General features: G+C 31.4%; 1 protein-coding gene across 1 annotated transcript; it reads right to left on the reverse strand.

The window, feature by feature from the left end:
- Nucleotides 1-4495: 4495 nt before the first annotated feature.
- LOC129216287 (annexin A13-like) lies at nucleotides 4496-24353 on the reverse strand. Its single transcript, XM_054850497.1, has 10 exons — nucleotides 24339-24353; nucleotides 24064-24127; nucleotides 19929-20026; nucleotides 17059-17263; nucleotides 16259-16338; nucleotides 11936-11989; nucleotides 9545-9734; nucleotides 6421-6479; nucleotides 4778-4900; nucleotides 4496-4561 (listed from the first exon to the last, which is right to left on the reverse strand). The coding sequence occupies exons 1-10, from the start codon at nucleotides 24351-24353 to the stop codon at nucleotides 4496-4498; spliced, it is 954 nt and encodes a 317-aa protein (XP_054706472.1).

Raw genomic sequence — 24353 nt, forward strand, 5'->3', positions numbered from 1 at the left:
AACTAGCAACATATTTTGCACAGGAAGAAAACAAAAGCTGGCTTTAAACAAACAAATAATAAATGCTTCCATATTTGTGCATGCCAACAATAAACTCAAACACATGCTAACCTCCGTTAAAGACTTAACCAACAAGTTGCTGCTATCACAGAATCTTCTGATTTATCCAGAGTAACAACATTGTTTTACAATTCACTGGAGTTAAAACACTTTCTCTCTTTTCTCAAGTGTTTGCTTAACTCTAGAATTCAGTTTAAGCAAAGTTCATTTTTGTTTGAAACATATGTTTTTTGTTTTGTATTTATTCAAAAAGAAATGTAGCACAATACAGTCAACTCTCGATAACTCGTTGTCCCAAGGGACTGTCTAAAATCTTCAAGTAGAGTCAGGTAGTTTGAGTAAGGGCAAGTTCCCTGAGTCTTCTCAAGAGTTTGAGTCCCAATGAAAACTTTGAGATAAAGAATACTTGAGCTATGAGGCTTTGAGTTTTTTTAAGTTGACTAGAAATATTTTACAATTTTTTTAATATCCCATTATATACACAATTTGCTACATATAAATTTTTTCTTAAATTCCTAATTTCAAGAAAAGTGCTAATTTTGTGTATGTATGCATTATATCCCGGGGACTTTGGGATGTCATGTCATGTATGCATTATATGTACATTGTACAACTAAAATACAGTCAAACCTTGTTAACACAAACTCAACGGAGACGCCAAAATATTTCGTGTTAACCGATTTCCACGTTTACCGTATTTTGTGTGAGCAGACAATTTTTTTTTATTTTTGTATCTCAGAAAATATAGGAACCAAGTACTTCGTACAAAAGTGTTCACATAAGCATTTAGCATTTATGTTTATAATTTAAGTAAGAAACAAGTAATTCGAAACAGAAGCAATAGTTATTCTAACCAGTTCTCTATGACAATGCATTTTCAATGATCTGATTTTTCCTTGATCTCAAGACTGGATTTTCGCTGCAGTGTTGACGGGTAAAAAACACTTTAACGCTCTTTGACCTTAAACCTCTACATGAGCAGAACAAGTGTCCAAAATTAGACTTTTTTTTTCACGATGAAATTTTGCATCTAGGTTTGTCAGCCACCTGTTGAAGATTTCACTGTCCATCCAAGCTTTTTTACTGTAAGCATAGTCTACAGCTAAAGTTCGTACTTTCTTGAACAACGTGATTTCCCCGATTTTCCTACACAAGGAGAGGAATTTTCTCTCTGCCATCCATGCGCTTGTATTCAAGTGCAGATCTTTCAACTTTCGAAAGTAATTTCATGTAAAAGTATGGGGATTTTCTTTTCCTTTTTTTTCTTCAAGACCTTAAAATTTTCTTAGTCTTATGCGGGATTTCGTCTAAATCTTCTTCATATTAAGCGATTAATTTAACACTAATTTGTAGCTTTATCTGACGGGGAATGGCATTTATTTCTTGCTAAGCGGAAATTCGAGTTAAGCAAGTCCGTGTTAACAGGGTTTGACTGTACTTTTAAAAAGAGCAAAATGTTTAATTTGCCATTAATAAGCTTTAGAGCAGATACAGCATAAAAGTGGTGGACACTATAGATTAATTTAATACATTTTTATAACACACTAATTTTGCATTACAAACTTAGCTGTAAGTATTTGAGTTAAAAAATCACTGAATGATAATGTAAGTGCCCCATTTCATTTTTTAAAAATAAAATCAAGTTGCATATACTGTTATAACTTTAAAAAAAATATATTAAAATCAAAGCCATTATTTAACTACATAATGGCACTATTTGCCTCATACATTAATTGTAATTGTATATTTTACTTATGTTCCAAAATCTCAAAATTAGGGAAACTGAGAATAGGCAACTAGATGCAAGCTAGCATTTTCAGCCTGTAAAATATGCATGTTGGCCTCAGGTATGAGCTTTAAGCTTTCCTAAAATATAAAAACATGTATTTTAAGTTAAAAACTAGGTATTTATCTGCAATTCTTTGACCTAAAATAGGACGTAGAGAAGGAAAGATTAACCACGACAGTAAATGTACTTGTATGTAGGGAAAAATTTACCTCTAATTGCAGTTAATTTTTTTTAAAAGCAATGCAATCAGCTTAACAAGTTTAGTAATTAGTGTTTGCCAATTTACTGGAAGACTCAGTATTACTTAAGCATGAATATATTGCATTTTAGTTAGTAAGAAAGCACTGCATTAATGGTAATGAGTATTTATATGCTGAACATTCAGATGCTCTTAATGCATATTTTGGGAATAGTACAGTATATGTAAAAATAAAACTAATAATTAAACAAAATAAAATCTTAAAATTTTAAAATCAATATTGAAATAAAATTATCATTTCATATGAAATAAACAATGCAACAAATGATATTCAACACTAAATGAGGACTTTACATTCAAAACAAATCATATCCAGTTTTATATTTTTTTGGCAGAACAAAAAAAAAAAAAAAGTTTTACGCACAAACACTAACTGTTAGAATTCCAAAATTTTCACAATGTTTTGGTAGAATAACATGTGACTATTGGCATAAGTCTAGGAATTTTTCCACAATTTTATCAAACTTAAATTGCTAATTTCATTTTGGATACATTTCTTTTTGGTATAAAACGGTGCATATCATCACTTTTGCAAAAAAACATGCATTTTCTTCAGAAATAAATTTTAAAATTGAAACAAAATGTTCAACATTTTTTAAAATACTTTTTTTTTACTCTACTTTATTCCTTCCTACTTACTTTATTCTGTTCATTGAACATTTCAAAAAAAAAATTAAAATATGAACAATGAAGTCACCCAAGCCGATTCAAATAACAACGTTGTATAGGTATTAATAGATCGTAATTTATCACAATTTTTCAATTTAACACAATTTAATCATTTATTAATCACAATTTAAGAGTAATATCAATTATTTAATATTAATTTAGTTATCACAATTTGAGGTCGCGCTGGCCTACCTGACAACAGACTTGCAAAACGTGTAAGGTGCTGCGATCTCTTAATATGGGTGGGTATCATGCTTGATTGGAAAGCTCAACCAGTGCCTGGATCTACTATTTTTTGTGTGAATTACTTTTGAATTAGAAGTGGCAAATTCAAATTTGAATATGTGCCCTTTTGATATGAAAGTGAATGAGTGGATACCGGCCAATAAGGGCTAAGTTCCATTTTGTTGTAAAAGACCTGGCGATGGATATACACTGTTCAGGTGGTAAAACCAATGTTTACGAATTTTTTAGCAGTAGATATAAACCACTTTGAGAAGAAAGAAATTCATGAGTTGATAGGGTTTAAACTAAAGATTCTGAAAATGAAAAAAAAAAGAAGTTTTTTTCCGCAAAAGTGCATATAATCCGTTTTGAAAGTAAACTCCTCAAATATTCTGGAATAAATAAAACTACACTGGAAAAAAAAAGGAAACGCACCCTCCATATAACGAAAACAATTTTAGTTACTGCAATGGTATGATTTTATGAACATTAGGACACAATGCTTTAAACCAGGGGTTCTCAAATTGGGTGCCTCAAAACAATGGAGTGCCATAGGAAGAGAAGAGGGGTACCGCGAATTGTTCATAGTATTAATATATATTTAAGGTGGGTGCGCAAAATAAAGTATTTTCCACTAATAAGGTCATCCCGTTATTGACGTAGCATTGTAAAAATGATGAACAATTACTGAAGATCAATTGCTATCAACAAGCAGTTTCTAATTAACAGGCAATAGAAACAAACAGAAACTAGGTAACAAAAGTTATTACAGAAGCAAAATGTCAAAACTACCTGCCTTGTTTTACAGTAAGTTTCGTTTCAACATGGATTACTGTAGGTTACATGTATGAAAAAAGTTATTTATTGTGCTTGAAGCCTAATTTATGTCCCAAAGAAGGCTAAACCATTTTCTTTGTTAAAACTGCTGAAAAACTTAAATTTTAACTTACTTAATTTTTTTCTTAGTTTTTATGAGTCATCTGATGACTATGCAAAAGCTGGAGCCAATTTTATCATAAATGAGTGAGATACTAGGTTATGAACTTCAGGATGTTCTTATTTGGTGCACTTATCTTATATAACAGAGATGGACTGGGGGGGCGAGAGAAAGAGCCAATTCTTCAAAGAGTGCCGCGAGTTGAAAAAGTTTGAGAACCCCTGCTTTAAATGATAATTTAACATTTTCTGGCAAAAGAAGTTGTGGAGATGTTCTGAAACTATACTTTGATCGCAGTACTAAATTTAAGCCATTATACTAAAATGATTCACTAAACAATATATTTTTCCTGATTTAAAAAACTCAACTTGAAATGCTAAATATTAAAACATTTAAGAGGAATTTAAAAACTAACTAAGGTTACATTTACACTTCAATAAACATTTATACAAGTTAATTAAGTTACAAGACTAGAATAAAAGGTTAAACTTAATTTCTAAGAACAAAAAGTTTTAACATTTTCCTGCTTCCACAACTGCACAATTAAAACACCAAATTACGTCTCTTTCTCCAAAGTAACCAAGGTTACAAGAAGTTTTTCAAAATTATCAGGATCATTTCCCTAAGGGAGGGAAAAAAATAATAAAATAAATGTTTCTACATTGCAAAAAAAACATTAACAAGAAATACATTTCGGTGCCTCAGAGCAACACTAAGACATCTAATCCTAGGAATAACACTAAGATATCCAACTGTTGCTCTGAGGCGACGATTTGTGTTTCATTACCTACATTAAAACTAAACTATTCAATGAATCATAAGCAAACTGAAATCTTACTTTAATAATATCTGCTAAATTATCTTTAAATTTTTTCTGATACTCTGCTTTAATGAAGACCATATCAATTTCACATCTGCTAACAACAATCCGCATAAGTGTTTTGGGATCTTTAGTTGAACCCTGAAAAAATAAAACTGTTTTAAAAACATCATTTACAAACAGACTGTACCTTAAAAGCACTTATTTTTGTAAGGCTTTATTTTTGGTACTTTTTGCGTGTCTGTTAAAACCATTTTCCCCCTTTCTCACTAAATACCAGGTTTATACTATATGTTGTTTTATTTATTTATTTATTTTTTTTAAATATGCTTTTACATACCAGCAACTTCCATCATCTATGGAACTTGGTGAGTGCTTTAATTTCCTCTAATTTAAATTACGACCACCAAATATATGTACCAAGATTTTTTCTGGGCATTTTGTTCTTTCCCATGATTTCCATTGGGTACCAAAAACATCTCTGCAAGGTGATATTGAATTCTCAGTCCCAATAATTAATTCTTATTGCCATAATTGTTTACTAATATGTCCCTTCCCTCATTGTTTTGAATTTATAATCACTTAAATGGATCCAAGTTATGTGGATACAGAATCCACATAACTTGGTAGTATCACAAGTTTTAAACAAACTGCACTAGTCTGAACTTCTTAAATGAAACCTTCATTTAAGAAGTACTAAAAAGGCTGAACTCCTTAGCCCCCCCCCCCTACAACTAAATTTACTAACAATAACATATCCATTAGTTTTGTTGCAACCAATAGGTGGTTGGTGCACCAAAAAAGTGGGGAGTGAAAAAAAGATGTGTGAGGTTAGGGGCGTGGCCTCTGAAACTTTTTTTTTTTGGTTAAATCTGGTTTCATTAAAGGCTTTAACATTTATTATTCTATGACCTACAAAAAATGCAGAATATATCCTCAAAACTTGCGACAGACGGCCATAGGCCATAACAGACTTTCCCTTCCAATTGAAAGTTCCATTTTTTATGAAATAAGATTAGAAAACTTCATTTATTTGAAATTTTTGGCTGTTACTTTGGTGGAAAAAATCAACCCACCATGTAAAAAAACATTTCTCAAACAATTATTAATTTTTAACTCTAAGACCCTTTTATTTTTGAATGTGAGGGGGCTAGTACCCCCCCCCCCCCCCGTACGAGCCGTCTATGGTTTCAACCAGTGCTGTAGTTAGGGAAGGAGCAAAGGAATGCCATTTCCAGAAACATGATGTCCTCAATTAATTTCTTCAAGATTTCGACAGTTTTGACATCATCTTAGTTCTACTGCTTTTAGATCCCAACCAACCGAAAAGAAAAATCGAAACTACTACTGAAAAAAAAAAAAAACAACGATTAAAATTAAAAAAAAAAAAAAAAAAAAAGAAGTGATTTTCGGAAAAAAAGTGAAGTGTGATAGAAGAAATTGGTATAGACTGATTGGGGGGGGGGCATCAATTTATAAGAGGAGGATTGATAGATTAAAGTCAACCCAGAGCTTATTGTTTTGTGTCGTAATTCCTACAGAATTCATTGCATCTACTTAAACACCAATTTCATTTCGTTATACAAAGAAACTTTCAAGTTTAGCATAAAAAGTAGGATTAAAGAAAAAAAAAAAGACTAGAAGCAAACCTTGAAACATACCTTCAATACACGATGAAGTTTTCGGGCAAAATAAGCAGGAGTATTTTCTACGCAACGAACTAAAAAGTAGTCAAAAAAATACGTATCACTATGTTTTATTTTCTTTACATAAATTAGTTGTGTTATTCTACAACAAAAACTATTATATGTACATACATTACATTAACTTGCCTTTCTTGTGAATATAAATAATCATAAAGCCAGTTTCATCTAGTATTAACCATTACACTTATCTTAAATACTATATTAAATAGTGTATCTTAAAATTTAAAATATGACATTAACAAGCAATTGAAAAGCTAACTGAAAAACTAATGTGCAATGAAAAAATATTGCATATTTTGAAAAGAATTTGATTCTATGACTGATATTTCTGCTAATTGTTGCTTGAACTCTGAAACAATGCTATTAAAAAATTTCTTTTTAATGTCTAATAACTCCAATACGATCAATGTTTCTGAATGAGTTCAAATTCCACTGCACTGTACAACCTATATATGAATTTCCCTAACATATGTGGCACACGATTAGAGCTTAAATTAAAAATAAGACTTAAGCAAACAGTTAAACATAACAAACGGCCGTTGAAAATTTCCGATTCCGAAACCTTTCATTTGATTCATAGAACATGTATTTGCATCATTTAATAACTTTTCAATGGAGCAGCAAAATATAATTAAGAATGGTAGGAAAAATGCTAGCTATATGCGACTAAAACGTCCATTCAGTCCAAAAAAAGATCTAAAAGAAGTACTGATAATAGAAATAGATGTTAACAGAAAACTTAACTTAAGGTAAAAATAAGACTTTTTTTTTGGGCCAAATGCAATAAAGAAATCATATGACTTGCCTACTGACAATATTCAAGAGCTTAATTGCTGCAAAATGCTCAATGTTTCCACATTTTGTTGTATGCTTTTCTGGGCACATGAAATGAACAGCAGTAAAAAAATATGTTTTAATCTTTTGCTGATGTAGTCAAAACAAAACGATTATAGGTAGAAATGTGGGTGCTGAGCCATAATCTCAACTATCAAAATGCTAATAAATTGGAGGAGACTTTGGTTATGATTTTGGGCAACATTGGGAAAGTGGAGCAAAGTAACGGTAACTTTGTATTGGCGAGTTAACAAAAATATTGGCACCAAGGCCATTCTAACAGTTGAATCGATTATTTCAGAAAGGGCATAAGTCCTACGATAATCCATTGGACTTACGCCCTTTCTGAAATAATTAATTCTGTTACATTAATATATAAAAATTCCACCAAATAAACAACAGGCCACAAGAAACTGTCAAGGTTAAACTAGCATTTAAAACAATTCATGAAAGTCTGTTAAGTAAAGAGACCATTAAATAACATTAAAATGCAAAACAATCTTCAAAATCCGTTGTTAATCGCCAAGCAACCAAGTTAGAGTAACACTGTTGGGAACTGGCAAAGCCAGACATTGTGTAAAGTATTTGTTTATTCTACTAAGAGACTTTTTTTTTTTTAAACTCTGAGGAGAAGACACCAGAGAGCAGATCAGGGGTCAGTCCAGAATTTTTCAAAGTCTATTTTTTTGTGAAAAATCAAATAATTGTGTGAAAAATCAATTAACGATTAATTTGAGTTCAGCTTGGCCCAGAGCCTACTGCTGGTTGTCACCTTTGTATTTGTATTCTCAGATTTTGCGGTTAACTTTTCATAAAAAAAAGGTCCTTCATAAGCTTTTTTCTGAATTTTCCAGCTGAATAAGCAGTTAAATTTAATTTTAATTTCTAACTGTGCATACAAATTTGAATAAATATGCTAGTCCAAGATAATAGTGATAAGCAACAAGTATATATAATGTACAGTAAAACCTGTAAAGTTGACCACCCTTGTAAGTTGACTACCTGTCCATGTTGACCGCTTTTGTCAGGAACGGAATTAGTCCTATCTCATATAATGAAGGAAAACCTCCGTAACTTGACCACCTCTCTATCTTGACCACTAAGGTACGCCAAATTTGGTTTGGAGTATTGTAAAAAGCCCTTTGTAAGTTGACCACTTGGTTTATTTTTTAAAACTTTCTTCAGCAAATTATTTTATTTTATTAAAAATTTATTAATCATTGTTATTATTATTATTTATTTTATTTATTTATTACTATTATTATTATTTTTTTGATAGCTTTCCAAAAATGTTTTTAATGCTTTGATAACAGACTAGCATTTTACTAACTAAACAGCAGCATAAAGCTTATGCTGCTCTTTATTCTCCAAACTTGTTTTTCATTTGTTGTTCTATTTGAGATAGCTTTTTGTACTCTGTTCAATGAAAATAGGTGTCAGTAGAAAAGTTCAAAGTCTTTTCTTTCAGTTGCAATATGTTGTGGCAACACAGGAATTGTGCCAAAAAGAGCAGGCCCGGATCTATATATTTTGGGCCAACTTGGCAACAAAATATGTAGGGCCCCTCCCTAGTGGCCAGCAGTGTCTATTTGTAAAGTGAATAAGCTAGGTTTTTTCAATTTTTTTTTTTCAATTTCTAGGGCCGTTAGCCCCTTTAAGGACGCGGGCCCCTCGCACTGCGGATACGCAGACCTGTGCCTGCTAATGATTAAAGTTACATGTTTCTGGTGCAAGGGATTAAGAGAGACGACATTGTAATTTTGCCTTTATGAACGGGGAGAGTCGCGCTTATTGCTTTTTGTGCCATAAGTTGTACAAAAAAGGCTTGAAAAAGAAAGTTAGTTGAACTTGAGATTAATATAAAGATGCAATATTATATTAAAATTAATTGAAAATGGAGAAAGTTAGAGAAAATTAGCCGGCACATATGGAATTTCTAAAACCACAGTGTCTAATGTAGTTAAAAACAAAGAAAAAACAACAAAATTATTTGATTAGTATTTTTAATTATGGTTTCACTTTCAATAATGTTAAACAATGAAAGTTAGTTGAATAGAAAGAATAAGGGTGAATTACTCAAAAAATGAATATATTGTGCAAGAAATGACAAAAAATAAAAAAATCATTACCGCCTTTCATAAGTTGACCACCAAAGTACTGCACCGCGAGTGGTCAACTTACACAGGTTTCACTGTATATTATAATTATGGAGGAAGATTTTAGGAGAAAAAAAAAAGCTACCAACCTATAGTAAGAAGTGCTCTTTTTAAATGCCCAGATGTTTCAGACTCAATAGCCTCAGATAATGTACGTCCAGTAATATCTTCATACTCTTGAAACACAAATCGTAGGTGTTCGTAACTTTCGGTTGCAAAGAGTGTGTTGTATGCAGCATCCTCTGTTGCCCAATTAGCTTCACCAGCTTCAAATAAAGCCTGAATCAAATAATTTAAACATATAAACGCTGAAATCAATGTCAAAAATGTAATGGCTATAATTTTTTTATGTGGTTTCTTTTTAATTGTATTACATAATATTTAAAGATGTATTGGGTGGCATGAACTCCCCTTTTGTAGAGTTCAACTTCGACATAATTAAACTCAGACAGGCTGTACAGTTGTCAATAAAAACGTGGTGGTCTACTGACCTGGAGATGCAAAATAGGTAAGTTTTCGATTTTTTCAATTTTAGTTTTATGTGATAGAGTGACATGTATGAACATCATAGGTGAAAAAATTTTTGCGATACGATAAGTAGATTTTTTTAAATTAATTTTTAAAGTTTAAGCACTTGTGACGTCAAATGGCATAGGAAGTGATGTCATGCGCTCTTCCGATAGGGGAGAAGCAAAAGGTCACGCATTCGACTTCAAAGACAAAACGTAAAAGGCTTATCTCCTGGCGTTTCTGGAACATTAAACCTCTCATCCTCTCGGAAATACAGTAGAACCTCCATTAAGGGACACCTCCAAATAAGGGACACCTCTATTTAAAGGACATTTTTTTCTGGTCCCAGTCCCTTTGAATGGAGACTTCCATGCATTTACCTCTAATTAAGGGACACTCTGTTTAAGGGACAGTCACAAAGCCAAAAATAAAATATAAACACTTTAGAAATAGTGAATTTACTGAAATTCAAGATTCACGTTTCCTGTAGAAATTAATTGAGGTAAGTTTGACATAAACATATTTGAAGGAAACAAGTAATGTATTGTAAAAAAACTTGCTGAAATTAACAGGCATGATTTGCCCTCTCAACAGTTTATTCAAGTAGGTTCAGAGATGACGGAGGGTGCACAGCAACTAATTAGCTTGGTACATATAACCTAAACTTTGAACATTAATTGTAATTTACATAATATTACATTGTAAATTATGTAACATAAGGCAAGTACATGTAATGAATTACTTCAAAAGTATTTCTGCATGCTACAAAACTTTGCTATTACAAAATGTTTGATTAAAGTTTAATTAATAAAATAAAATAAACTTAGAAATTTGAATAATTGTGTCTTTTATTTAGCATATATGAAACATTTTCTGTATTTAATCTTAAGTGTTAATATTTAATGTTTATTGTGATATTTTACTACTTAGTTCACAGCATGCATCTATTCACCCCCCTCCGAATAAGGGACACCTCTATTTAAGGGACAAAATATCTGGTCCCCTTAGTGTCCCTTATTGAGAGGTTCTACTGTATTCGAATATCATCATTGATGTTACATGAGGAAGATTATTTAGATTGTGCTTTAATGAATCCGGTCTCCATAGTGTGTTCAAAAGGATTATTGAATTTCTAAAAATTAAAAATATCAGCGCGCTCAAAATGTCCCTAGCGAAAACAAGGGATCTTCGGCGGAAGGCTGCCCGTTCGCGCCCTGTGACGTACGCTTGTGACGTTTCAGAAGAGCGCACTTTTGCCCGTGGATTTTTAAAAATTCATTAAAAAATCAACCACGGTGTTTTAAAATTCGGCGATGGTGAATTTTTTAGTTTTGAGGGTCAATTAACGGGGATATCCAATAGTCAAAATATGAACATTTAATAGCTTACAACTTCCCTATTCCAGTATTTCTAGAATGACATTTTAAAATTTTCTGCTATCATATAACAAAACATTTCAGGTTACTATTTCACAGCAAAATGATAAAGTAAAACACCTCATTTAGGAGTGAAGTTTATAGATATAATGCATACTTCTTTCTCTTTATATATGTACTTTGAATTCAACTATTACATTAATACAGTACCAAAAATTTTATTTCTTTTTTCTGTGCAGGGCTATGGAGTAAGAAACATCCTTATATTAGGATATCAAAAATTATATTGACTCCTAAGTGAGTTCAGGAGTTTATTATTTTATTTTTACTGATGCATCTAACTTTTTTCTTCTGCAACCACTTGAAGGAGACTGAGACCCTCTGCAACTTGCCAAACCCAAATCACTGACACTTACAAAATCAGAAATAAAGATTCTGGTACAGCATTTTTGTGCAGTGAAATCATATATAACTAAATTCATTCAGAGTATAAATAGGAAAATGAATTTTACTCGTAAGGAACCTAGAAACCTGATTTAGACAGAATTGTAGGATATATTTTGGTTAGTATATAACTTAGAAAGCATACTGTACCTCAGCATCATTCCTAACTTTGTCTAATGAAACAACACCTTCATTTCGTTCACCCTAAAATAATTATAATAATAATAATAATTATTATTTAAATTAAAGGATTAAATACAACATTTATGAAAATGCATCAATTAAAATGAACATCTAATAATAAAAGTCAAACCTATCACATTATTTAATTTTCTATATGCACATATGATACTGTAAGTTTGAAATTAATATGTACAGGGATGTGCCGACCAAAACTCGCTTTTGGAGCAATCTTGGGAGCAGAAAAATGGTGAGCTTGGAGTAGTAAAACAGCAGATTTGGAGCAGCCTGGAGCAGTAAAATAGCTAATTTGGAGCAGCTTGCAGCAGCAAAATTTAAATTTTGCATCAATTTGGAGCAACTATGTATATTTCAAGGCTGGAAAAATCTTTAAAATATGACATGCCCCGCCGAAGCATGTTTGTCTAAAAATACATACTTGAAGAAAATTTTTACATGCTCAGTTTTTTTATTGTATTATTACAAAAATATTTGAATTTGTCATATAGCATTAATCAGACAAAAAAAAACTAATTTAAAAGCTTTACATCTGAATCAAGAATTATTTCAATATAACATATAAAAAGAAGTTGAAATAAATAGTACATAATAAGTCTTCATTAAAATTACCAATACTTAATTAAAAAATTATAATAATTGCATGCTCAGCTGGGCATGTAAGGGTAAAAGATTTATTACTGATCCGAATTTTTACATGTCCCGAGCACGTCGGACAATATAATTTTTGAGCCCTGATATTTTTCATACACAGAAGCATCTATGACTTATACATCACTGCTTTAGTGCACATTTAAGTTATAGTGCTTTAATACCTATTTTTAAAATCTGTTTGCTTTTATGTTTCATATATACATGTAAACGACATAAGACATATATATATATATATACATACACATGTAACTCAAAAACAAACTTTATTCCAACAAGTTACACGTGAGTTTAAAGAGATATTAATTAATATTTTTCTTTCTTTTGGTATGTGTAAGTTATTTATTTATGTTTGACCTTATTACTATTATTATTATTATTATTTTGGCATATATGTTTATATACTAAACTACTTGCTTAACAAATCTGAAGATCAAGCAAAGGCAACATTAATACTTTTTATTTTTAGCTGTTTGATATTTAATCACAGAATTAATAATGAAATTACGATTAAAAAAATTATTTTCAGAAATGATGTCATAAGAAAAGGAATTTTAAAATATACTTGAAAAAAATATGAAAAATGTGAGAAAATATATAGATAAATAAAAATTTTAAGACAAACTAAGAGAAAGTGCCTGAATCTGGAGAAACTTGAAATGTTTCCATATTCATTACCAGAGCATTAGAATTTCGAATTTTTGCTATCTTAAGTATTGCCAACCAAAATTAAAGACCAAATTTCTGTCCTAAAACAGAAAGAAACCCAAGACTAAAAACTGGTGAACAATATTAATTTTTACAGATGGCTTTCGCTTAAACCAATTTGGATGCAACTGGATTGATATTTTCGAGTGGGTGTGACAAGAAGACGAACTTACAAGTCCTCATATTCTGAAAACAAAAGATAAGAAAGGTTGAAAATAATGATCAACACAAAATTTTTCAAGTGAAAGGAACATAATCACATAAAAAATTAAAACGATCGAGTTTTTCAAAAGCAGATGCAATCGGATTTTGAAAAAGCGCAAAAAATCGGGACCTAGTCAAAAAAATCGCAAAAAAAACAAGTTTCAAATGCAAACTTAATGATATTTTTTTTCAAAAATTGCCAATTACACCGAAGTAACTGCAACATTAAATTCAAACATGCACTTTTGGCGCAAGTTTGTCCGATTTTAGCGCAGTTGTTTGTCCGATTTTGGAGCAGTTTGGTGCAGGATCGGCGATTGGCGCAGTTTGGCACATCCCTATATGTATGAAAGTATGCAAGAAACAAATATAAATACTACAGTAATTAATATACATGAAAACAATTTCAAAATGCAGTATAGGAAGATTACTAACTTACATACAAAACTATAACAGCACTTGAGGATTTTTGATAAATAGCCAATATGCAGTAAAAAATGTTTTTTGTTTTCAACTACACAAGCTTAAAAGTTTACAAAAAACTAATACTGTGTAAATATGTTCTAAAATACAGTTTTTAAACATCAAACTCACAACCAATCTTTATCAAATATATTGATGAAATTTTAAGAAAAGGTCATTTTTTTAAAACATACTAATTTTGTTAAGTTGCATTTTGAAAAAACAAAATTCATTAAAATTGCACTTTCATAGTCTTGAGATATTCATTGAAAACCTACGATTGCTTGCGAACTTTTGCTGGTATGCTAAATTCATTTTAGCTACAATTTTGTTGGTAATCTTGGCTTCAATGAGATGACATCTGCTAGGGTTGGCATTGGCAAAAACATGGTTTTTTTTTTTTTTAAAGCCCATGGACCCAGGGTTTTTTTTAAATAAAACCCAAAAAAATCCAACTACAGTTGAGTTTTTAAAAGAAATGTGGTTTTTTTTGTCTTTTTTTTAAGGGAAAATGTGGTGTACTTGTAGCATATTGTAGCGTAAGTATATGTACAAAGCACAAAAATTGTTTTGAGGTAAAAAAAAGCTGGAAAATTCAGCATTTTCTAAAGAAAAGTATAAAAGATGATGAAACCCAAGAATGGTGAAGTTTCAGATTTTTTAGTTTTCTTGATTACCAACAGTTAAGACAAAGTTACTTCCTGAGTGATAAAATCTTTTGTTCGTTTTTAATTACTAAGTCTTTTTTTTTTGCATTTTACTATATTACATTTCATTTTGTTATGCAAAACTACTGTAGAACCTCAAGTAGTTTAAATCCCTTTTTACTGAATTCCAGCTTAATCAAGACATTTCTTTGAATTTTATGTTGCCTGTTTTTCTATTTCTGTGTACAGAGTAAGAAATATTAAACTTTTTCGTAAGATAATGAAAATTCTGTACATCCTATTCTGTTTTTTGTCCGACCATTTGTAAAACCTGTTAAATTCTAAAAAATATAACTTGTTTATTCGAGATTTGTGACGTGTTGGTTTGCAGAAAATAATTTACATGAAAGCCTTTTAGCTAGAGTAGTTTCCTCTGTACAATCTACAAATATTGAAAAAATCAGACGTGACAGGACTTAGTCAAGATAATTTGAGTTATTTATTGACCAGTTAAAGAAAAAAGTTAAATATATTTATTTAAAATCTTTGAAGTATTTAATGCCGTTAAGAGTTAAGAAATATTATTAAAGTTCAAAATTCATTTTTTATGTCCATTGTCTGTGGTGAACAAATAAAAAAGAAGTTTAAATTGTGAAAATATTTAAATTAATTCATTTTTTTAAAAACTTCTCTGAAAAATTTTAAAAAACCCCAAAAGTGGGCTAATTAATGGGTTTTTTTAAAATGGTTTTTTTTCACAAAAAATGCTTTGAAAGCAGAAATATGAATTCCTGCTAGAGATGCAAGAAAGATAAAGAAAATAGAAGAAAGGAAAACTGAAAACTAGTAAACTGATAATTGAAAACAGGGGGGGGGGGGGAATAAAAACTTGATACTAAAAATGGCAAAAAGAGAGAGAACAAAACAAAAAAAACTCAAGAGTTCTGCATTTTTTTCAAAGTCCACCTCCGCCCCCCCCCCCCTTCTTTTAGAGAACAAATAAATAACTTTTAAGAACTTTTCCAAACAATGAGTTGCGGTCAATTGCATAAAGGCAAATCAATTGATTTTGCATGCAAGATGACTTGCAGTATTTTTACCAAAAGAATTTTGTCTTCAGAAATCAAGGATGATAACTATTGTTGGTGTTGGTCAACCTTTGGAATCAAAGATTTTTCTAGACTTTGAACAGCATTCACTCCAAACACATCACTAGTTCCAAGAGTCAACAAGAAACAGTCAGAATCTACTGAATCGTCTAACTAAGCTGACATATGGCCCCTGCTTCTAAGGCGCCCCCAAAAAAAAATATTTGACTTAGAGCCCTCTGACATCTAAATCGGGACCAGCCAACAGTGTTCAGCAATTTCATCTATCTATTAAGGACAAATCACTTCTGGCACAAAAGTGTCTTGGACACATGAGGCTTAGCCTACATGGGCAGATTTGTAAATATGAGTTTAAAACCACGGTTCTCTTAAGAGATTTACCCCCCCCCCCCAAATCCCGCTCATTGCCGGCAAATATATTCTTATAGGAAAAATGCAACAGTAACAATGCAAACAGGTTAAATTAAACAGTATTGCTCAAAGTTCATACATACTTTGCATATAAGAAGAAGCATTTGTTTAAACTGTGTCTGACAGTCATTTTTAATTGAGTCCTCAAGTGTTTTTCCAAATTCTAAAATAAAAAGAAAATATCATTTTAAACAATAAAAAGTGTACAAAATTATGTGATAAAAGAAAATAAATATATACTATTACTTTAAAAATCAGCTATCAAGCTTGTATACATGTATAAATTTCTATTCATCAGCAGAAATTAAAAAAAAAAAATCAATAAATAAAAAAGAAACTAAAATTGTAAGGCGTAAATGGAAGCTTTTACAAGGGGAGAACTGGAACTTACATTACATTCATATCTGAAGTTATTTGCATTTAATGATTTTGAACATTTTGTACTTCTATTTGGATACGTATAATTTTCAATGTATACTTAACTTCACTTAATTTACGAGTGTCCAGAATAGATCTGCACGCGTGGAGTTCTTTTATAAAGGTGTTTGGACTGCTAGAGATGGATGCATCTGAGTGTTAGAGGTGTCAAAATGGTTATTGATTTGATTTTAAGGGCTTCTGAGTTAAAAAAAATAATTTAAAAGGGGGGGAATCAGCCATCAAAATGTTGCCCGATTTTACATTAAAGTTTTTAGAATGTTTTCTACAAGAGTAACATGCATAAAGTAATTTTGTTTCCTATTATTATTGGCAAAAGTCTAAGTATACAAACAAAAAATCAATATATGAACATATCAAAAACAATACAAAATATCGACAAAAACATTCAAAAAGAAAACATAAATTAAAACTTATTCAAACAAAATTAGTAAAATAGACATACTTCTTTGGTATATTTCTTTTATTTGACTCATTTGAATATTGGTGATAGTACACAGTATTTCCAACAACAAATCCTCATCTTTTCCAGGGCCATAGATAGCTCTACGTAAAAGTTTAGCATAATACTCAGCAAGAGGAATAAGTAGCAATTCCATTGTTCTTTGAAAATTTCCTGTCAACTTACCAAGAAGTGTATCTTTTAGATCCTACAAAACAAATGAGAAAATGTATGTATAAATAATGCACCTAAAAGACTGTCGAGTTTACAAAATTCACCCTCCTGTGATCCTCCTTTAAATAAATGGGGGGGGGGGGAATTGACATCTTTAATTCAAATTTTGGTTTATTATTTCTGCAAATGATTCCTGTCCCTGGAATCCACTTTATTTATACTTGACTATATACCCTCTTGACTTTACACAATTCTCTTCACACAAAAACACTATTTGGCACACAAAACACTTCCATTAGCATGTCTTCCTCCTGGGCGGTGCATGTGTATAGGGCAAAAAACGTATAAAACATCCTCTCTGGAACATCAAATGCACCCAAAAGAGGAGATGCACAACTATCCCACTCAAAGTCTAGATACCAAATTTCAAATTTCTACTGCATACCGTTTTTGAGTTATGCGAGATTTTCATATGCAACTAAATTGAACTGCTGATAATTAACTCGGGGATTGTCAAATTGGATATTTCAGCCATCCATACGTTCTTAAGTGCATATACACATGCAAACGGGCTGAAAAAACCACTCAACATTCATCTGGGCAGTGGTGTGCTTAGAGTTTTAGCGGCTCTGTGCAAAATTTGTTTTAGTAGTCGATAAATAATTCTCTCCCAAAACATAACCTGTTGTAGTGTGTCACCCAGCTGTATAAGTTAGTTTGATTTTTTTTATAAGTAATTACAAAATTAAAGTGAAAAATATGACACAAAATATGGTTGCAAAGAAAATTTTTGGAATCCGAAAGAAATGTAATTGATGAAATAAAGACTGGTATCCAAATTGCGTTGTTTTCAGCCCGGGGGGGGGGGGGGGGATGAAATATGAAATCAAACTTTAGAATAACGTTCGGAAAAAGAATGAAAAATTTTGACCTTTTTCTGCCTTTTCACTTATTTTTACTATTAGCAAATATAGAAGAGTCATTCCATGTCAAGTGACCAAGGGTTCCCCATTCGGCCATCTACGATTTGGATGAAATTTTATAGAAGTGTAGAGATGCCTTTGAAACTAACCTATGCAAATTTTCAGCTTCCTAGTTCAAAATCCTGAGGATCTAGATCTCCAAAAAATGTGAGCCAAAATGGCGCATGAGCTTTTTGCGCCAAACTGCCACGTTTACAGAAAATGTTATCACACTGGAAGCCTGAAGTTTTAGGGGCTTAAAGTACAATTAGCTGTTAATTGTTTAATAATTATACATTCAAGTATTTTTGGAAATTTGAGCTCATTAGATTTTTTCTAGCACGCGTGTAAACTCGTGAAAAAGCGCGATGGGGAAATTTTTTCCTGGATTTTAGGTTGTCATAAAATCTGAACAAAAATAATTCAAAAGCTTGTACTTCATGATTACATTGTAAAAATATTTGTTTTTTAAAGGGTTACAGTTTCAGAGCTTAAATATCTATTTTCTAAAAGATATTGTCATTCAAAGTGGCTATCAACACTGTCCCAAGTGAAAAAAATTGCTTATTTTCAAAGCGCTGTAGCTTAAGTTTGTAAACCTCGCATCTTTTCGTTAATACAAAGAACAGATTTTTTCCTTTCAAAACAAGTTTTTCTTTGATGGTGTTCTTTTGAATAAGGATAAAAAAACAAGTTTGAAATTTTGTCTACCGTAACGAACTGCCATGTTTAAGTTCATATTACAAGAAATTTTATCACACTGGAAGCCTGAAATTTTAGGAGCTCAAAGTACTTTTGGTTGTCAATATGTTCTAGTATTTTTATGAATTTGAGTTCATTAACTTTTGTGTAGCACATATGCAAAGTCGCAAGAAAAATGCAGAGGAGAAACTTTTTCCTGGTATTTAGAATGTCATACATTTTGAACAAAAATGATTCAAAAGCTCTTATTTTATAATTCCATTGTCAATATACATGCTTTTAATGGGTTATAAATGCAGAGCGTAAATATTAATTTTCTAAAAGATATCGGCATCCAAAGTGGCTGTCATAATCGTTCACATGAAAAATAGCCTATTTTTAATGAGCTGTTTTTTTCTTAATATTTTATATAAAAGTTGGGGGATAAAGCTACCCGAGGGTACAGTAAAACTCTTCTGATGCGAACACTAACAGGACAACTTTTTTGTCCGCAATGGAGGGGTGTTCGCAGGACAGGGGCTCAATCATGTTATTTGTCTTGGAATCGGGGAATTAAAAAACGAGCACATAAAAGGAGGGGTTTTACTGTATATACACAGCAAATTCTTTCTTTCTAATATGCTTTTTGATAGGTATTTGCAACACTGATATACTGTGGTTGAGCGAATCATTGTTTTAAGTGCGGGGTTTCTGAGCAATTAAATTTTTTTTTTCACATTTTTTTTTTGGAATATGGTGATTTTCTTCATCTGTGTTTCTACCAGAAATTAGGATGTTGTAAATTATTGTTCTGCAAAGTAAATCCATAGAATAAACAGTTTAAAGAATTTCATTCTTACGTAAAGATTTCACTATATAGCTAGAATTCAAATCTGGACAAAAGGTTGACAACATATTCAAAGTGAACTAAAGGGATCATTTTTTATGCATAATATTCTTAAACAGGTTAAAATCTACAATAATATGAGCAATAATGAAGGTAAATCAAAAGAAAACATTTCATAAATTTTGCAGTAAGGATTTTTTTCTAAATACCTCATCAAACATTGACTTATAAGTTTCCATAATGCGTTTTCGCTGCTCATTTGTACGATTTCCCAAAATATGTATAAGAGTATCATCACCATTTTTGCCTAGAAAAGGATAAAAATGTACAAGCACATTATATTGGAGAATAACTTTACTTCACCTATTAAAACAAAAACGATAAATAAAATTAGAAAAAATAAATTTGTTTGACTCAAAAAAATATTTTGAATACCGTATATACTCCCGTATAGGTTGAGAAATTTCTTACAAAAAATGATGTTTAAAGTTAGGGGTTTGACTTATACGCGGGGCAGAATTTCCAAAATGTTTCAAACGATTTTTTTCTTAGGAAAAAACACTCGAAAATGTAGACATTTTCCTGATTTTAGCCTATTGCTTTTAAGCTTATGCTAAAGAAGTAAATAGTTACACATTCTGCTATGATTTTACATGTCTGATTGTGAAATAAAGAATAAATAATTACAGTAAACGGTCGACTAACGCAAGAAGTGCGGGGAATCGCCGTATTCGCGAATTTTCCCAGTAGTCGCGAATTAATGATCATTTTTTGAAAAATAATGCAATATGGCTACAGCATAAAATTTTATTGACAAAAAAATCAAAATAACAGCAACAATTTTTAAAAATCGTAACAGTGAAATTGAACCCTCCACAAAAATCGTGATTGCAAAAGTGAACCCTTTTGGCGCAAAAGAATAAATATCGGACATATTTTAAGATAAATTTTATAACATTTAATTTTCCTAAATTTAAATAACAATTCAAAATTAGCGGCAAAAAGCCCCCCCCCCCCCCCCCGGTAAGTATATAAAGACTTGAATTAAAGGGTTTTCAATTTTTTCCCGATTTTCCTACTAAAAGTAGGGGTGCTGACTTATACTCGAGTATATACAGTATGTAGCACAAATTACATAAAATATTTTTTATGTACAACAAAACAAAAAGCTAATTACTGATGTTACAGTTCACTTTTGTATCAATTAGTGAAAAACAAGCAATATCCGTAATAAACAAGTTCAACAATTTTGATGGAGCAATTAAAGGATTACTTTTATAATAATAATCAAAAGAAAGTTAGAAAAAAAAAGCGAAATTTACATAAAGACTACTTTTGAAGGCAGTTTGTATAGTTTTCAAGAAAAGGTAACACTAAATGAGTAGCCGTATTGCTTACACAATTGTTTGAAAAAAATTTCATATGAACCAGCGTATATGAAAGCATAATTTATGGCGTTTTCAAAAACTAGAAACTGCACCACTAGGACTAGTGTGGCACTTGTGGAGAATTAGAGATGTACACAAAATATAGCTCAGAATTAGTAGTATAAGTTTTATGGAAGGGAAGAGTCCTGATGATCAAACTAACAAGGGCACCCTTGCTATCGCCTTGGCTTTCTGCAATCCTGTCTATAAATTAAAATGATTGCACCCACTTTGTATAAGAATTTTTTTTTTTTTTTTTTTTGTGTGTGCGATTGAATGATTAAACGTAGCCTACCTCTAGTTAATCTATAACTTAATTTCTTTATTCAACTCTTTATATGTTGTGGAACCAACCTAATACTTACAAATTGTAGAGGAATTTGGGGTAAAGTGAAATAGCAAGACAAAGTGAAATGGTGAAATATTTACTCTGTTTTTAGTGCCACCTGTCCAGTAATATTTTAACCATGTAGTACCACATGTAGACTATTCTAGTCATGAAAAAGTTATCTTTGAAGATTAAAGTGTATGATAATACAAGCAATTTTCAAGAACTGATACTCATATTGTAATATTTTGTTGTTAGCCAAAAATTAATTTCTTTATTTTAAAATGATAAAGCTCTTGATAGCTATCAACATTTTAAATAATAATTGGGACCTACTAATATTTGGTGCAGTATTTATTTATTTAATATTAAGCTTATTTTTATTTAAAATGTTTTGTACAATTAGTCAAGTGCACACGGAGCATAGTGGATGGAACAAAGGGAAACAGCTCATTTCATTCACTTAATCGGTACGAAACTATTTCTCTTCTTCCTTTCCATTCCATTGCACAGATCACATTTTAATGTTTTAAGTTTTGACCAAATGGGAGTCTACAGTCTCCTTGCCCTCCCCTCCCCTTTCTATTAATATGCCGCTATATATAGTAGTTATATTTAAATGTAATGCAAATTTAAATTCACAAATATATTGCAATATTAAAAGTCTCTGAAATTTCGATTTTATCTAATTTGGATCTATTACATATATATACTCATTACTGGCTCCAGTAGTTCTGCCACCATAGGCGATATTGACAAGTGCCACCCTCCTCATTAAATAATAATAATAACAATAATAATAAATAATAATATGTAAATAAAATAAAAATAATAGTAACAGTGGCGCAGCCAGAAAATTTTTCTGGAAGGGGTTTTTAAAATCGAAAATTATTGCTTTCTTTCCCATTCATTTACAATGCGTAATGATTCAATATCAAAGAATTTTTACAGGTTAGTAATTATTCATTCAAAGTAGCTGCTAAAAAACAATTAATAATTCGTATTGATATCACTATGAAACGAAGAAAGTGGAAAAAAGCACAGAATATTTATTATTAGTTTTGCTTTAATCTTATATTCATTTTTTGTGTGGTTTTTCGCGAAATCACTTAAAAAACCTCCTCCTCACATACATTCTTTATGAATGTATTTGAATTCATGTCTTTATGAATGTCAAATGCTAGCTAATAACGGTCTCGATCTTTCGAAGAGAATTGGTTAAGAGCCTCAGAAAATCCGGTGCGGTAGGCTTCCTCTCTCTCTAGATGTCCCTAAAAAGGATTTGTGCAGTGATGGAAGTGCTGAGGGACTATGATACTCTGTAGAGCTTTATTAACACCATTTTAGATATCTTATACGTACCAGGGGGGACGTGGGTTGATCATCATGAAATACAACTTTTATATTCAAGAATTGAAAAGTAATTTTTGACTGCTTCCCGATCATTAAAAGCAATAAGATATTTTGTTGAAATCTATTCCGCTTGGAAAAGCTCAGATTATCTGCTTTTTTCCCTTGATTTGAACGGAGGAAATGAATGTGCTTGTGTTCTGGGAGGGGTTTAAACCCCAAAACCCCTCCCGTGGCTGCGCCACTGAATAGTAAAGTGCTTAAAATTAAAGTGAGTTTCTAGTTAAACTCCAAATTAAGTTTTGCATATACAAGCACTGGTACACTTTAAATTATATTTTTTAACATTAAAAAGTAGTACATCTTATGGCAATGAAACATATTGATATTTTCAAAAGACTTTTAAATCACACAACTTGCCACCTCTAAAGTTAGATTGAATTTCTTGTTAAATTCTGTACTATATCCAAACACTGGTAAACACTCCAAGGGCGCTCATATGCAAAATAAGGGGGGGGAGGGGCTTAGATATTTTCCCCATGGTTTAGCAGGATATTTTCCCCACAGAAACCAATTTCAGTACAAATTAGAGTTATTAAAGTTTGACATTTTTAATAACTCATTCATTAATTGCTGGAGAAGAAATGTTTTTACATTTTTGCAAAGATAAAAGTACTAAAAGCAAAGAAGTTCTAATTTCAAAGGGGGCTTGAGCCCCCTCTTGCCATATGGGCGCCCTTGACACACTCTAACTTATTTATATGTATATTTTAGCATTGAAGCAGAAAAAAAAAAAGAGTTTCAATTTCGAAATTTGCCGCCTTAGACGACCCTCTAGGTCGCCTACTCCGGGGCCTATATGCACTATGCCCTTAAAAATGAAAAAAAAAAAACTTTTCAACAAGTATGTATTCAAGTAAAAAAAAAAATAATAATAAATGAGGCAACACCAGGGGCTTGGACAGGGGGGAGAAGGGACACCTGTTGGCTGTTAGCCCAGGCCCTAGCCTGAAGGAGACCCAATATTTTTAAAATGAGTGGTGAAATATAGGGGTAAACAATATAGAGGGGGGCCCGTAAAAGTCATTTGTGATGGGCCCCAAAATTTCTGTGCACGCCCCTGGGGAACACAATGGGAATATTTTGACATCATATTTATTTGGAGTTATCATTTCAACAAAAAATATGCTACCATCAACAATCCAACATGTTGAACAATAAAACAGTTAACTTACTAACCTATCAATTTCAATGCTTCTTTTAAAGCAATTGCATCGCTTTCCGAGTCAAATGGATGGTGAAACTGTGAAGAGATAACTCAATTAATTAAATGATAAATTTCATAAGAGTTACATTTCATTATTTTTGTCAATTTGTTCAGTATAGATCACACAATTAACCAAAAAAATTTCGTAACTAAAACAATAAATGATATTTTAAAGAATTAAGTAATTCGGACTGAAATACTAATTGAAAGTTTCAAGCAACGAATAAATAAATAATTAAGTACTCACTACAACAGTTGCCAT

Source organism: Uloborus diversus, chromosome 2 (genome assembly GCF_026930045.1).
Source record: "Uloborus diversus isolate 005 chromosome 2, Udiv.v.3.1, whole genome shotgun sequence".
Classification (NCBI taxonomy): domain Eukaryota; kingdom Metazoa; phylum Arthropoda; class Arachnida; order Araneae; family Uloboridae; genus Uloborus; species Uloborus diversus.

Coding starts and splice junctions, on each gene's coding strand:
- LOC129216287 (XM_054850497.1), bottom strand. Junction 11,990..16,258: donor TGCTTCTTCTTATATGCAAA/GTATGTATGAAC, acceptor TAATTATTTTAG/GGTGAACGAAATGAAGGTGT. Junction 4,901..6,420: donor AACTTCATCGTGTATTGAAG/GTATGTTTCAAG, acceptor TTATTTTTTCAG/GGTTCAACTAAAGATCCCAA.